Source organism: Octodon degus, unplaced genomic scaffold (genome assembly GCF_000260255.1).
Source record: "Octodon degus isolate 3935 unplaced genomic scaffold, OctDeg1.0 scaffold00222, whole genome shotgun sequence".
In the NCBI taxonomy this organism is placed as follows: domain Eukaryota; kingdom Metazoa; phylum Chordata; class Mammalia; order Rodentia; family Octodontidae; genus Octodon; species Octodon degus.
The window spans coordinates 602289-616689 of NW_004524798.1; the positions used below are offsets into that span (position 1 = coordinate 602289).

Genomic DNA, 14401 nt, shown 5'->3' on the forward strand with positions numbered 1-14401 from the left:
AGTACCCCAAGTCCTAGACCTTGGGATTTCAAGAAAGGAGGTTAAGCCAAGTATGGTAGTGCACACCTGTAATCACAGCATCTTGGGAGACTGGTGAAGTAAGTAAGATTACAAGTGTAAGTCCCACCTGAGCAACTAAACAAGATACTGTCTCAAAATTTAAAGAAAAAAGGTCTGGGGATGTAGCTCAGTGTGAAGACCTAGATTCAGTCCCTGGTATTGTCAAAAAAGGAATTAAGAATTTGGAATGATTTTGTAAATGACCTGACTCTGGTCTCATTGCAAACAGGTCCTTGGTGAAAATGAAAGCTAAGCCAACTGGAGTCCTCTCAGGAAGGACAGAGATTTTTCACTCCCTTAGGAAGGGGAAGAGAGCCGGGGTGAGTGGTGGCCAGGGTGAGTGGTGCATGTCTGTAATCCCAGCATGTGGGAGGCAGAGGCAGAAGACCAGCCTGGGCTACATAGTGAGTTCAAAGTAAGCCTGAACTGCATAGTGAGACCTTGTTTCAAAAAAGAGAGGGTGGCGTGTGGGAAATAAGTAGAGTCTGCTACAGGCCAGCTGAACAGAAGGTGGGCGACTCATCACCTTTCTCCTTCAGATCACCTGTTGAGTGACCACGAACAACTTGGTTGTCTTCTCTAATCTCTGTTCAGAAAGAAGGAAATAATCACCCTTTTCACTTCATGTTGGTCTTTGTGTAAAATTACTACCCTTTGGAAGGAAGCATAGTCCTCAGAAGATTCTAGCTGTGTGTCACTGTGCAGAGGAAGGTGGTGTGGCATAGGTTCTAGCCAGTTCTCAATGGCCAAAATCCTCCAGAAGGTGATTCGGGGTAATTCCAGTAAGAGTGAGGACCCTGAGCCAGGCCTGAGCATCATCCTGGCTGGAGAACATTGCCTTCTAACAGCTGCGATCCCTGGACTGCTTTCTGGACCAGCCTGTAGGATATTCTCAGGCAGCTCCTGCAGCTCCAATCTCCAGCTGAGATATGATCAGATAAGGTCAGCTAGGAAGAAGGCTAGAAAGGAGAGAGGAGCAGATACCCAAGAACTAAATGGGATACAATGGCTTCCATTTTTAGAGGTTGTAAGAAGGGGGAAAGCAAATCTAAAAAAAAAAAAAATGGAGAAGGAACAGCTATTGGAAGAAGAAGACTCTTGAGTCCTGGTAGCTGCTGCAGAAAGTATTTCAAGAAGAAAGGAGTGATTGACTGACTTAACACGTTACTGGTGGGTCACACAAGAATGGAAAATGAAGTGCTGAATCTGTCAACATAGAAGGTGACCTATCAAGGTGACCTTGATAGGTGAAGTTTCTCTGTCATTGGAGGGACAGAAAGAAGCCTGGCCGGAGCACGTGTGTGTCTGAGAATATGAAGCCAGGAAGGAGAAACAGTGTACGCATTCTAACTTTTGCTGTAAATGGTCAGCAGACACGTGGTGAGGCAAACAGAAGGAAATGCAGGGTCAAGGATTTCTTCAAAAGATGGAAGCCATCGTATCCCATTTAGCATGCTGATGAAAATAACCCAGTTAGAGGAGAAATGTGATGATGGACACGAATGGGGAATGGCCAGAGTTGTACGTTTACTAAGCAAGAGGTGAAGGGGTCACGTACAGAGGAGGGACTCAATTTAGATGGACTCATGATGGTCTGTTTGTCACAAGAGAAAGGAAGGCAGAGGACATGAACCTGACTACTGGAGGTTGGTACTTAGGGCCGTGGGAGGATGACAGTTTATTTTTCTGATTTCCTTGTGCTGCTGGAAGCCTGAGAAGAGAGGCGGTTTGATGTAGTTATCACAGGAGTAGGAGAGTGACTTGCCTTGGAAGAGAATAGAGGTTTGTGAGGCAGCAACAAGGTCCCTCTTGGATGAGTCGTGATTGCAAAGGGAGACATTCCAGCACAGACCTGTGTTTTTCTCCGTGCTTACATGAAATAGCAGAAGTTAGATTGCGCCAGTGTTGGGGTTTTGATAGGCCCATGGACTGACGGAAAATGGCCAAGAAGCCTCCCTCAGTTGACTACTGCTGTGAAACAAATTACCTCAAACTTGGTGGCTCCCCCTCAGCCACCGCTGCTGACTCCTTCTGCCGCTCCTGGTGCTGCTTGTGTGCTCGTTCGGTGCGGACCTGGTACCTCTTTTGTGAAGCGGCAGCTAAGAAGACTCGGGCGTTCGCTATGGCCGACGAAAAGCCCAAGGAAGGAGTCAAGACTGAGAACAACGATCACATTAATTTGAAGGTGGCGGGGCAGGATGGTTCTGTGGTGCAGTTTAAGATTAAGAGGCATAGACCACTTAGTAAACTAATGAAAGCCTATTGTGAACGACAGGGTTTGTCAATGAGGCAGATCAGATTCCGATTTGATGGACAGCCAATCAATGAAACAGACACACCTGCACAGTTGGAAATGGAGGATGAAGATACAATTGACGTGTTCCAGCAGCAGACAGGAGGTGTCTACTAAAAAGGGAACCTGCAACTACTCCAGAACTCTGTTCTTACAGACCAAGAATACATTCTCAATTAGAAAACTGCAATTTGGTTCCACCACATCCTGACTACTACAGTATAGTTTTCTCTATTCTTTCATTTACCCCTTCCCCATTCCTTTATTGTACATAAGTATCTGGTGTATGTGCACAAGCATATTGCTTTTTTTTTTTTTTTAACTAAATGGCCAACAGTATGTTTTGATTGACATCAAATGGAGATGAGATGGGGAATTACTGGTTCTGTGAAAATAATCCCCTTTCTCCATTAGTGGCATGCTCATCAGCTCTTATCTTTATATTCCAGTAAGTTATTTTGCTCTCACTGTTTTAACAGAAAAGACAGCAACATAAAATTCCTTGCATACCCTGTTTGATTGGAGAATTTTAATGTTTTTCATTTATCATTGTAAAACCAAGGACAATTTTATAACTTTTTTGTACGTAGCTGTTACATGTAGGGCAATCTGTCTTTAAGTAGGAGTAAATTACTCTTTAAAAAAGAAGAATCCTAGATAGTTTTCCCTTTAAGTCAAGTGTCTTGTTGTTTAAATAAACTTCTTGTTTAAAAAAAAAAAACAACTTGGTGGCTTAAAACAGTAAACATTTATTATCTCATAGATTCTGTGGACCTGAATATGGGAGTGACTTGGCTGGGCACATCCAGCCTGGGGTCTGTTGTGAGGCTGCAGTCACGCTGGTAGAGCTGTCCAGAGCTTGCTTGGACTGGAGGGTCTGCTTCCCAGATGGCTCGTTCACACAGCAGGCAGGTTGGTGATGGTGGCTGCAGACAAAAGCAGTTCATTTCCATGCGGGCTTCTTCTCAGGCTCTTGAGTGGCCTTACAGCACGACAACTGACTTCTCCCAGAGCTGGCACCCCAAGAGTGAAGCCTAAGCTGAAGATGGCTTTTTCTTTTTTAAATGAATACCATTTTTAAAAAAATGTAGTACAGGGTCTACAGGGTCTCACTATGTAGATCAGACTCATAGTGAACCTCCTGTTTTCAGTCTCCCAAGCACTGGGATTACAGGCGCACACCACCATGCCCAGTCTCATTCACTGGCTCAGAGTGCCCCGGGGGGGGGGGGGCAAGGCAGGCCCAGGGATCAAACCCCTGGCCCCTGCATCTGCCTAAGCAGGTGCTTTAATCCACTGAGCTATCTGGCAGGCCCTGACATTGGTAGTTTTATTGGCATTGCATTAAATCAATATATCATTTTGGGCAATATGGCCACTTTTACAGCATTTGTTCTGCCTGTTGAGAAGCAGGAGACGTCTTTACATCTCTCTCCCTCTTTCTGATGCTGGCATTGAGCCAGGGCCTTATGCATGCTAGGCAAATGCTCCACCAGAGCTGTATCTCCAATCCATCCCAGTTTTTTCTCTTTTTTTTTTCCCCCTTTTGTTTTGTTTTTGTTTTTGGCCTTTTTGAGACAGAGTTTCACTCTGTAGTTTAGACTGGCCTTGAACTTGCAGTAATTCTCCTGCTTCTGCCTCCTGAGTGCTGGGATTATAGGCATACACCTCCATGCCCGGCTCCATTTTCTAATATCTTCTTTGATCTCTTTTTTTCAGAGTCCATACAGTTGTTTTCCTTATAAAGTTCTTCCATTTCCTTGGTTAGGTTAATTGCTAGCTATTTAATTTTTTTTTGAAACAACCATGTGTGAGATTATTTTGTTGATTTCTTTCTCTTTGGAAGTATAAAAAAATGCTATTGATTTTTATATGTTGATTTTGCATCCTGCCACTTTGCTGAATTTGTTTATTAGATCTAAGAGTCTTCAGGTGCAGGATGGATTTTTTTGTGTGTGATAATATCCTTTCCTTTAGACTGCGGGGGAGGGGGTTGCGCTTGCCAGGCAGGCACTGTTGCTGCTCAGCTATAACGCCAGTCTCATGATATTCTTTTCTGACCTGGACTCAGAAGTCGCATTGTATTACTTTTGCCATTTTACTTAGTAAATCACTAAGTCCAGTCTGCCTGCAAGGCAATTTAATTCCACCTTTTGAAAGCAAGAGTGTTGTTATGGACTGAATGTTTGTATTTTCACTCTTTGTTATGGTTTACAGCTAGATGTTCCCCCCAAAGCCTCATGTACTCATGGGCAGGGCTTTGGGGAAGTGACTGGGGCAGGGGGCGATCTTGTATTAGTCCACTGATGAGTTAACTGTGATGTGGGGAAGTGAGGCCTGCTCAGAGAAGGCAGCTCACTGGCTGCGTGGCCTGGGGGGCTGGATCTCCCTCCTGCCTCCCTTGAGCTGCTTTCCTCTGCCATGCCACCTGACCTTGGGTCAGCTGAGACCATAGACTTAAGCCTCTGTGAACTGTGAGTCAAAAGAAACCTCTCCTTTAAATTGTGAGTGTTGGGTATTGTGTCTCTGTGACAAGAAAGTCACTAAGACACCCTCAACTTTCTACGTTGAAGTCCTAACCCCTAGTAGGGCTGTGTTTGGAGGTGGGGCCTCTAAGAAAATTGTGCATCAGTAAACGACAAGGAAACTTGATAAGAAGTATACTACTAGGCAATTTTGTTGTGTGAACATCAGGATATCTACACAACTCATGTTGTAGTCTAGGTTGGCCTCGAACTTGCAACAATCCTCCTGAGAGCTGGTATTACAAGCATGCGCCACCATGCCCAGCACATTATTGTACAGTCTTATGGGACCACCATCAGCTATGTGGTCCATCATTGAAATATTGTTAGTTGGTGCATAACTGTAACTAAGGTTACATGAGGCCATAAGGATGGGGCTCTGATCTGCTAGGCTTAATATCCTTTAAGGGGAGCCATGAGAGACCTCAATAGCTCTCTCTGTGTGCATGCTCTGAGAAAAGGCCATGGGAGGACACAGTCAGAGGCCAGTCACCTATAACCTGTGCTCTCCACCTTTCTGGTGAACAGAAATCCTACTATTTTTCTTCCCTGCCTTCTTCTCCCACGTGGGATTGTTCATCACAATTTCTCACAAGGGGACCATCTCATTCAGTGTTAAAACTGAAAGACCCATGGTTCCAGACCTCATGTCTTCTCTTGTCACACCAAGTCCCTCATTCACTTCATAAACATGGGTCCTGAGCTACTGCTCTGGCAGGCACTCCATTACAGGAATATCAAGGCATCCTCAGTGAATGTGACCCAAGTATTCCTAACATTCATGATGGTTCCCAGAAGAATAATGTCTTGCTATATTTTCAACAGAAGCTTTAATGTGACTGGATAACACCAGGTTAAGAAGTTTTACCAAGCAGCAACCTGAGTGGGCCCCTGGGGCTAAGGATGGGAGTGCAATCCTGTAATTCCAGCTGTCCGGGAGGCTGAAGTAGGAAGATCATCAGTTAGAGTTCCACCTAGGTGATTTAGCAAGACTTTGTCTCAAAATTAAAAAATAATGGATGGGGGAGTTTTCCTGGGGATGTAGCTCAGTGATAGTATGCCTCTGGATTGAATTGGTAGTACCAAAAATGGTGCAGGGTGTGTTGGAATGTTTGGGGGTTTATTTCTTGGGTTCATCTTAGAGAATTAAGATGCGAAAAGGGGGGGGGCATCCTGATAGCTCAGTGGACTAAAGCAACTGCTGAGGCAGAGCACAGTGGCCAGGATTCAATCCCCCAAGTGCCATGCCAGCACCGCCCCCTGGGGTGCACTGAGAAGGTGATTGAGACTGGGCGTGGTGGTGCTTGCCTGTAATTTCAGCATTTTGGAAAGCTGAAAACAGGAGAATCACTATGAGTCTGAACTACATAGTGAGACCCTGTAGACCCTTTAGACCCTGTCCTAAATACAGAAAAAATAAAAATAAAAAAAAGAACTAAGATGCAAGAAAGGATGAAAGGGGTGAAGACGCCAAAAGAGGAGCCTGAAGTTTGGCCAAGGACCAGCTCCTATCCACAGTTGAGCCTAGAAATGATTAGTTGTGATGTCCCACCATCCCAGGCTGTCTCACTTTCCCTTCATATCCTTCCCAGATCCATGAATCCTGAAAATAGACATTTGAGAAATCCCATCTCTGTGTTCCAAGGCCTGTAAAGACTTCCTGCCTCTCTTATTGGCCCAGGTTTATAATTTCCCAAGATTTTAAAGGAGAGCCCCACCCTGAACATCCTGCACTGATGTGCAGCCCCCGGGATCATTTAGACACAGCAAGTATATGTGAGCCTTCAGGTTAGTGACCTGCAGAAGATACATTTTCATGATGCCCAGAAAAGGGCCAGAGAGGTGCAGCCAAGGTCATGGGTTGTTCAAAACTCTCTCCTGACTATGCTCAAGTGTGGATTTTTTTTTTTTTAATCTCATCAAGAGACTTCTGGGAAGGCAATGAACTTACTGAAGGCAAGAACCGAGTCCTGGCTCCAGTTCCTCCTGCAACACAGAACATAATGCCTATCCCCAGTGGAGGCCAAGCAAGTACTGTACTGGCTGAGTTGCCAGGACCAAGCAGGGAGGAGAGGGTACAGCCCGGGGGAGGGAGCTGGAGCCCACAGCCCTTGCCACTGTCTTCAGCTGAGGGAATTTCTCAGCGAAGCCTGCCAGGACCTCTAACTAGAGCTCTACTGGCAGCAGCAGCAGCAGGCTGTGATTGCTCATTGTGTTTGGTTATAATTAGCAGCACATTCTGCGATGGCAAAACCGGCAGCAAGCAGGAGCAGGGCTGAGGAAAGGCTGCCACCCTCACAGCTCCCAGCCCTCGGCCCTGGGCTTCTTCCTTCCTTACTTGCCCTGCTTGCACAGGCAGGAAGGACCCTGGGGCTCAAAGATCTTGATCACTGATAAAGGGCCAACCACAACACTTTCCACTGGCTGAGGAGGAAGTGTCTACGGTGATTGCGGGACAGCAGGGGCTGAAAAATGAACGCTCCCTGTTTTCCAGGCCAGGGGAGAAGCGGCTGAAAGCCGTGGCAGAGCACCTGCTGTGCTGCTGGCTTTGAAGCTGCTGTTACAGACAGGGAGGGAAGAAGCTACACCCGCAAGTGGCTATTCTTTTCTCCTTCTCTGTGGCACCGGCTCCCAGGGGTGGGGGTGCAGGGGACTGCCTTCTCCATTTCTGTCTCCCTCTGCTAGGGTTATGGTCCCAGAGTCTGCAAACAGTGACTCTCAGCCAAGAGCGATGGTGCATGCCTGTAATTCTTAGCCCACTGGATGGCTGAGGCCGGAGGATGATAAGCTTGAGCTCAGCCTGGGCAATTTAGTGACTTAGCCAGACCCCGACTCAAAATAAAAAGATAAAAAGGGATTGGGCTCAGGACAAATCCTGAGGGCATTTCACTGACCTTCTCAGACCAAAAAGCTACAACTCTTGTTGCACAGGTCCTGCTTTACCTTGGTCTTAACCATCCAGTAGAAAAGTATGAAGTCGAAATATAAGAAATAAAGCCATGCTGTTAAGTTGAGCTGTGGGGGACTCAGGTCAATAATTTCTGACATTGCCAGTTAAATATAAGACCCAATGCTATTATAGGCTACTGGACTCTTTTAGAATATTTTGCTGAGTTTACACACCTATAATATTCAATAACGGAACTTAGAAAAAATGGGGTATACCGATGAATGTCCATTTTGTATCTGTGTATTCAAAGAGGTTGGGATAGATATATAGTTGCATTCTCTTAATGGATAGAATGATTTGTTCTAATGGTGTTTGTAAATAGGATCACAAGTCCGCATCTTGTACAGCAATTAACCACTAAGAAGAATATATGCAGTGTATTATTTGTTGAAACTGTCCTTCCGATATGATTTGAAACTGTCTCATTGCTGTTTGTCAATAAAACTTTGAAAAAATAAATAAATAAAATAAAATAAAAAAAAGGGATTGGGGTGTAGCTCAGTGCAAAGGCTTTCAGTGCAATCCCCAGAGCAAAACAAAACAACAACAACAAAAACCACACTCAGAGTAAAACATATTTTACATAGTGATAAGGACACATACATACTAGAAGATAAAACAGAAACCTAAGTTTCATGAAACAACATTTAGGGGCCGGGGAGATAGCTCAGTAGAATAAGCGCTTGTTTGACAAGCACAAGGGCCTGAGTTCAATCCCTGGTCCACCAAAAAAAAAAAAAAAAAAAAGAAAGAAATAAACAACATTTATCCAAGCTAATCATGCTGTATTCTGGTAGATTCTGTTCTCTTCCCTTCCCTTCTATCATTCATTTATATATTATTCATATATTCTCTTTTATTTAAAGTATATTCATATATAAAAATAGTTTTATGCAAACTAAAGTATATAACAGTTTATATGTAATACAGATTCTTTATATATTTATTTGTTTTACTCAATTTACCTTATGTAATATATAAAATAGATCAAGACCACTGACTAAACTGAATTCATAATCCAACAGTAGGTTAAAACCTCCAGCCGGAAAGCAAGTGCCCCAGGAGGAAGAGGCCAGGTAACTCTCTACCTGCATGTGAATTAAAAGGCTCCTGATCAGAGAAGCTGAAAGCTTCACTTTAAAGCCACAGAGGCATAAAGGTGGAAGATAAGTTTCTGTCCCTGATGAGAGTGAGTTTTTGCAGTAAGTTGTTTGGACCTTTGGAATCAAACTTTCCTGAAAAACAGGGAAGTCACCCATTCTTTGCTTGTCTATCAGCCTGAAAGCTAACTCTATCTTTGCTGGAGTTGCAGCAAATCTTCCAAATGCCACCATGCCTAGGTGCCAGAGAAGTTGAGATTTATGGAAACTCAGCCAGACAGGAAATGCTCTGAGCTAGGCTTGTACTTAGGGTTTTTTTTCCATAACAAAACCAAGACACGTGGCCTCACAAGTACTTATGAGGAAAATAGGATAAAATATATAAAACTGGAAATGTCCTGGAAAGTCCCCAACTTGCAATCACATGGTTACCATAAGAAATGGAGAAACTGATATAACAGAGGCAGACAGCGAGAGAAGACCTCTCTCCCAAGCACTGAGGTCTTGCCCTGTGATTTGTGGGGAAGAATATGTAGCTTTCTAGAACCTTCTGGAATCCCAGAATCTTCTGCTAATGCCCATGCAGGAGCTCAGCTATTAAATATGTTAGTGAATCTGGAGAGGACTGGATCCTGACTGGGAAGAGAAGGAGAGAGTGAAGGGAAAATGAGAAGCCTCCAAAGTGTTTTCTATTTTTGCTTCCAGCTGCATGGGCTCCCAGTTTCTTGCTCCCTGACCCTGATCCAATCTCTCTCTGGCCCCTACTCTTGACCACATCCCCACATAACCCTCAGCTAATGATGTCATCAATAACTTAAATGGCCATAGGTAAGTGTTGTTATTGAAGAACAAAGAAAAACTGGGCTAGGCTGAAATTACACAATTGACTCTTTTTGTCACAGGCTGGCTCCCTGTGGTGGCATGATGTAATAATTTCCTTGTCATTTGGGTCCTCAAAGGCTGGGATTCCTCTCTTCTACACTAAGACTCAGGTTTCTAAAGCCTGAGTAGGTCAGACATGGTGGCTGAAGCCTGTAATTCCACCACTTGGGACACAGAGACAGGAGGTTCACTAAGCTCAAGCCAGCCTGGACTACATGGCAAGACCCGTGTCAAAAGACAAAAAAGAAGGGCTATGAGATAGCTCAGTGGTCTAAATGCCTGCCTGGTGAGTGTACCGACCTGGGTTTGATCCCCAGTACCACATGGTGTGCTGGCCCTGGAAGCCTGAGCACACCATGCTGGCCACTGAAACCAGGCATAGTGGCATGTGCCTGTAAGTCCAGTGCTGAGGAGGCTGAGACAGGAGGATCACTACGAGTCTGAGCTGTGTAGTGAGACCCTGTACCAAATAAATAAGACTAAAAATGATTTTTTAAAAAAGAGCAAGCCAGCCTAAATAGGAAATCAGATCTGTGATAATATCTACGAACATCATCCTCCAAACTTCCCTATCACAATTTCTTCTCTTTCCAGCCTGTATTAGTCAGTTCCTTGTTTCTATAACAAAATATTTGAAGCTGTGCATTTTATAAAGAGAAGAGAAAAAAAAGATAAAAAGGCTGGTCAAATAGCTCAGCAGATTAAAGCACCTGCTTAGGCAGATGCAGGAGTCAGGAGTTTGATCCCCAGCCTGCCGTGCCGGCCCCACCCCTGGGGTGCACTGAGAAGATTGAGACTGGGTGTGGTGGCACACTCCTGTAATCCCAGCACTTAGGAAACTGAAAACAGGCGAATCAATACAAGTCCGATCTGTGTAGTGAGACCTTGTAGACCCTGTAGACCCTGAACTAAATTTAAAAAAAAAAAAAAAAAAAAAAAAAGAGGTTTACTTGGCTCATATTTCTAGAGCTCCAAGAATGTGGTACCAGCATCAGCATGGCTCTAGTGAAGGCCTCATGAGGGTGGCATTCATGGCGGAAGCCCATGCAAAAGTGACAGATAATATAGGAAGGCAGGAAGCCCAAGAAAGTGGGATCCCCCAAGAACAACTTAACCCCTTCCAAGGGCACAGTTTCAACGACCTAATGATCTTCCACTAAGTTCTGTTAAAGGTTCCACCACCTCCTAACATCACCACATGGGGACCAAGCTTGCAACATCTAGCCCTTTAGAGGACAAGCCACATTCACACACTAGTGACATATATTGCACATCCCTAATAGCACACCTAGCCAGTGGAACAGTCGTCTGCAGCCTGAGCCTTCTGAGAGCTCCTCAGAGCATCTGGAGTGGGACCACAGAAAGAACGCTGTGTCCAACATCTGCTCAACAACCTGCTCTGGCTGCCCAGGCCGGAAGCCAGATGTGATGGAGAAGAACCCTCTCTAGACCTTCTTATTCTACAGATTCCAAGGAAAGAAAGTGAAGGACAGATGGGAGACTTCTTTCAATCTCCGTTGCAACCAAACAAGTCCAACTGAGCTCATGAGATCAATACCTAGCAGACCCTGACCTCAGTGCCAGAAAATGAAGACCCCTTAATCATTTGCCTGATTACAATGTTCCAAATTCTGACCCCACTCTTCCTTGGTCCTGCACCTTCCGGAAACCACACATTATTTCAAACTCCTCCTGTTGTTACTTTCTGCCATCTGCCTCTTTTGCTCACTTGTTTCCTATGCCTATGTTTCTGGGAATCTAATTGTCATTAAATTACAGGGTACGACTAATAGGAGGGTGAGAACCTAGCTAATGGCTCAGTGTTCCACTAAGCAACAATTGTAGTAATCACCAAGCTAAGGGCTCCTGTGCATTAGCTGGAGGTTGCTGGGGTTTCCTGGCCTACGCACTCTCCAAACCCCTGTCTGAACAACTGAATACACTTCACAGGGCAGACTGGAAATTCAGTGGCAAATGAAGATGCAAATGACATGACTGAAAGCCCATGGGGGAAAGGAAGAACATTCTTTCAGGAATAAGAAGTTGAATCATAGCGAAAGTAGAAGCAAAGGGAATTGAAACTAAGTAATCATATAAATTATTAAAGGAGTTTTGGCTTCATGCAGGTGGGTGATGAAGCTGGGATAATGTTGCTCCATTGCTCACTTTCTCCAAATTCAGGCACATGTGAGATAAACACACAACCGTGCAGAGCAAATCCGCAGACACTGGCACTCTGGACACTGCCAACAACACCATAATTCCACCCAACACGTGGCGCTAACACTGCAACAGAAGAGCAAAAGAAAACGCTTGAGGCTTCCTGACCTCAGGTGTCCACTGTCTGAGAGGCTAAACAGAATCTAATTGATCCCTGATACTTCTGGCCCACTTCTCTATTTAGGAAGCATTTCTTCAGATATCATCTTTAGGCAAAATAAGGCTTATTCTTCTCATTCTGCAGGTGTGGAAATCAAGGCTCGGTGGAGGTCATATTGAAGGTCATAGAGGGCCCACGTTTCTGCATTCCTTTGATTTTTTTTTTTTTTTGAGAGAGGGTCTCATGATATAGTTCAGACTGGTGTTGAACTTACTATGCAACACAGGCCAGCCTCAAACTCACAATAATATTCCTATCTCAGCCTTTCTGAGTGCTGAGTTTACATGCATATGCCACCTTGCCCAGCTTCTGCCCTTTCTAAAAGATTTTGTTTTTACTAATACATGTTTGCAGTACACAATGACTGTATGGGGAGTTGGTACATGTGCATAATACATCTTAATTCTTTTTTTTTTTTTTTTTTTTTTTTTTGAGACAGGGCCTCACTGTAGTTCAGGCTGGTCTTGAACTCATCTAAGCTTGCCTTGAACTGGCAGCAATCCCCTTGCCTCAGCCTTCCAAGTGCTTGGATTACAGGCTTGTGCTACCATGCCCAACTACCACATTCTAATTCTTTATTCTTCTACTTACCTTCCCCTCCCTCTCAATCTACACTTGAAGAAGTTATCCTGTGCCACCACTCCACTATCACAAACAACTGGAGATGCTCAGAAACAGGAAGGAACAGCTCTCTTTTAGCCACTGGGGTTAGAGTATCATTGCGAATACCCCAAAGTCTTACAGTTTGCTTGAAATAACAGCTCTCTGTCTAATGAGAGATTCCCTAGAACCCAAACTTGGATTCATGAAGGCCTGGCTTGTGAAATAACTCCCAAAGCTAGATGGTATCTTATGCTTGAAAAATAGAATAAATGTCACATGAATACTCAGGATTCAGATAATAATGTTTTACTTCAAGATGTGCCATAAATCAAATGCAATCAGGTGTTAAAATAGAAATTTTAGCTGAGTCACAAATAGCAAATTCCAAAGTGAAATGCTAGACCAGGTTTTACAAAGTAGCCAAGGATATTTAAGGCACAAAGGAGTCAAGGGAAGACCTTGGATGAGGATTTCTTTGGAGAGAGCTGTGCTGTAAGCTCCCAGCCCAGCCATATCTCAGTCAAAGGTGTCAAGGCAGAGCAACTGAAATGGGAAAAGGTAGGCTGGGTAGAAGATGATGGACAGAAAGCATATTCATGATATTGCTGGGGCAAAGGCATAATTCATGGGCAACAGAAAGGATTGAGCCTAGAAGGCCAGGGTCTTATCCTAGATGGTGGCCTGGAAGGACAAAATATCTCCATCAAGAGAAGCTCGAGGCATTGCCAGGTCCCTAGGGCTACAGAAGGAGTAAGAAATAACCCTGAGGAAAGTGTATCATCCAGCTGAGAGGTCCTGGCCATGGGGGCCATAAAGCAATCATGTCGGCAGGAGACACCTACCAAGTCGAGGGAACATCCATGCCAGGTCCCCATACCAGGACTGAGCAAGTGGAAACTTACCTGCTTCCACCTGCTCCAGTGCTACAGGGTTGAGAAATCACAGTCTAAAGGGGGCGGGGGAGGCAGCAATGCCACCTTCTCTTGTTGTCCCGCCTGAACTGCATGACAGGAAAGAAGCCTCAATGCTATGTCATTTTGGGATGTTCATGATCACTTCAACTTTTGATTCACTGAGTTCAGATGATCCAGACTTAAGGCCACCAAGAAAAAAAGGCCTAGAAATTAATGGGATTCAGGGGCACAGTTGGATAAGAGGAGTGACTTCTAATGTTCCATAGCATGGCAACATGACCCTTTTGATAACAATTTAATATTACAGAATAGTAGAGAGGAATTTGAATATTCCCAACACAAAAAAAGGTAAATGTCTGAAATGGTAGACATGCTAATTGCCCTGATATGAGCATTACATATTGCATACTTGTATTAAAACAGTACACTGTAGCCCATGAATATGTACAACTATTATATGTCAATTAAAAGTAGAGCTGGGGGCTACAGAGATAACTCAGTGGTCTAAGTGTTTGCCTGGCAAGTGCAAGGACCCGGGTTCAATCCCTGGTACCACATGCCATGCTAGCCCCAGGAGCCGAGCCAGCTACTGAAACCAGGTATGGTGGCATACACCTGTAATCCCAGTGTTGGGGAGGCTGAAACAGGAGGATCATAAGTCCAAGCTGTGTAGTAAAACCTTATGCCATATATA

The 14401-nt window shown here is 44.4% G+C and overlaps 1 protein-coding gene across 1 annotated transcript; it reads left to right on the forward strand.

Annotated features, from left to right (window-relative positions):
- Nucleotides 1-2067: 2067 nt before the first annotated feature.
- Nucleotides 2068-3066, forward strand: LOC101566262 (small ubiquitin-related modifier 2). The gene has a single exon (XM_004645269.2). The coding sequence runs from the start codon at nt 2183-2185 to the stop codon at nt 2468-2470; it is 288 nt and encodes a 95-aa protein (XP_004645326.1). The 5' UTR covers nt 2068-2182; the 3' UTR covers nt 2471-3066.
- Nucleotides 3067-14401: the final 11335 nt, after the last annotated feature.

Bases quoted from the DNA above. Each gene is read 5' to 3' on its own strand.
- LOC101566262 (XM_004645269.2), top strand. From the start codon at position 2,183: ATGGCCGACGAAAAGCCCAAGGAAGGAGTCAAGACTGAGAACAACGAT.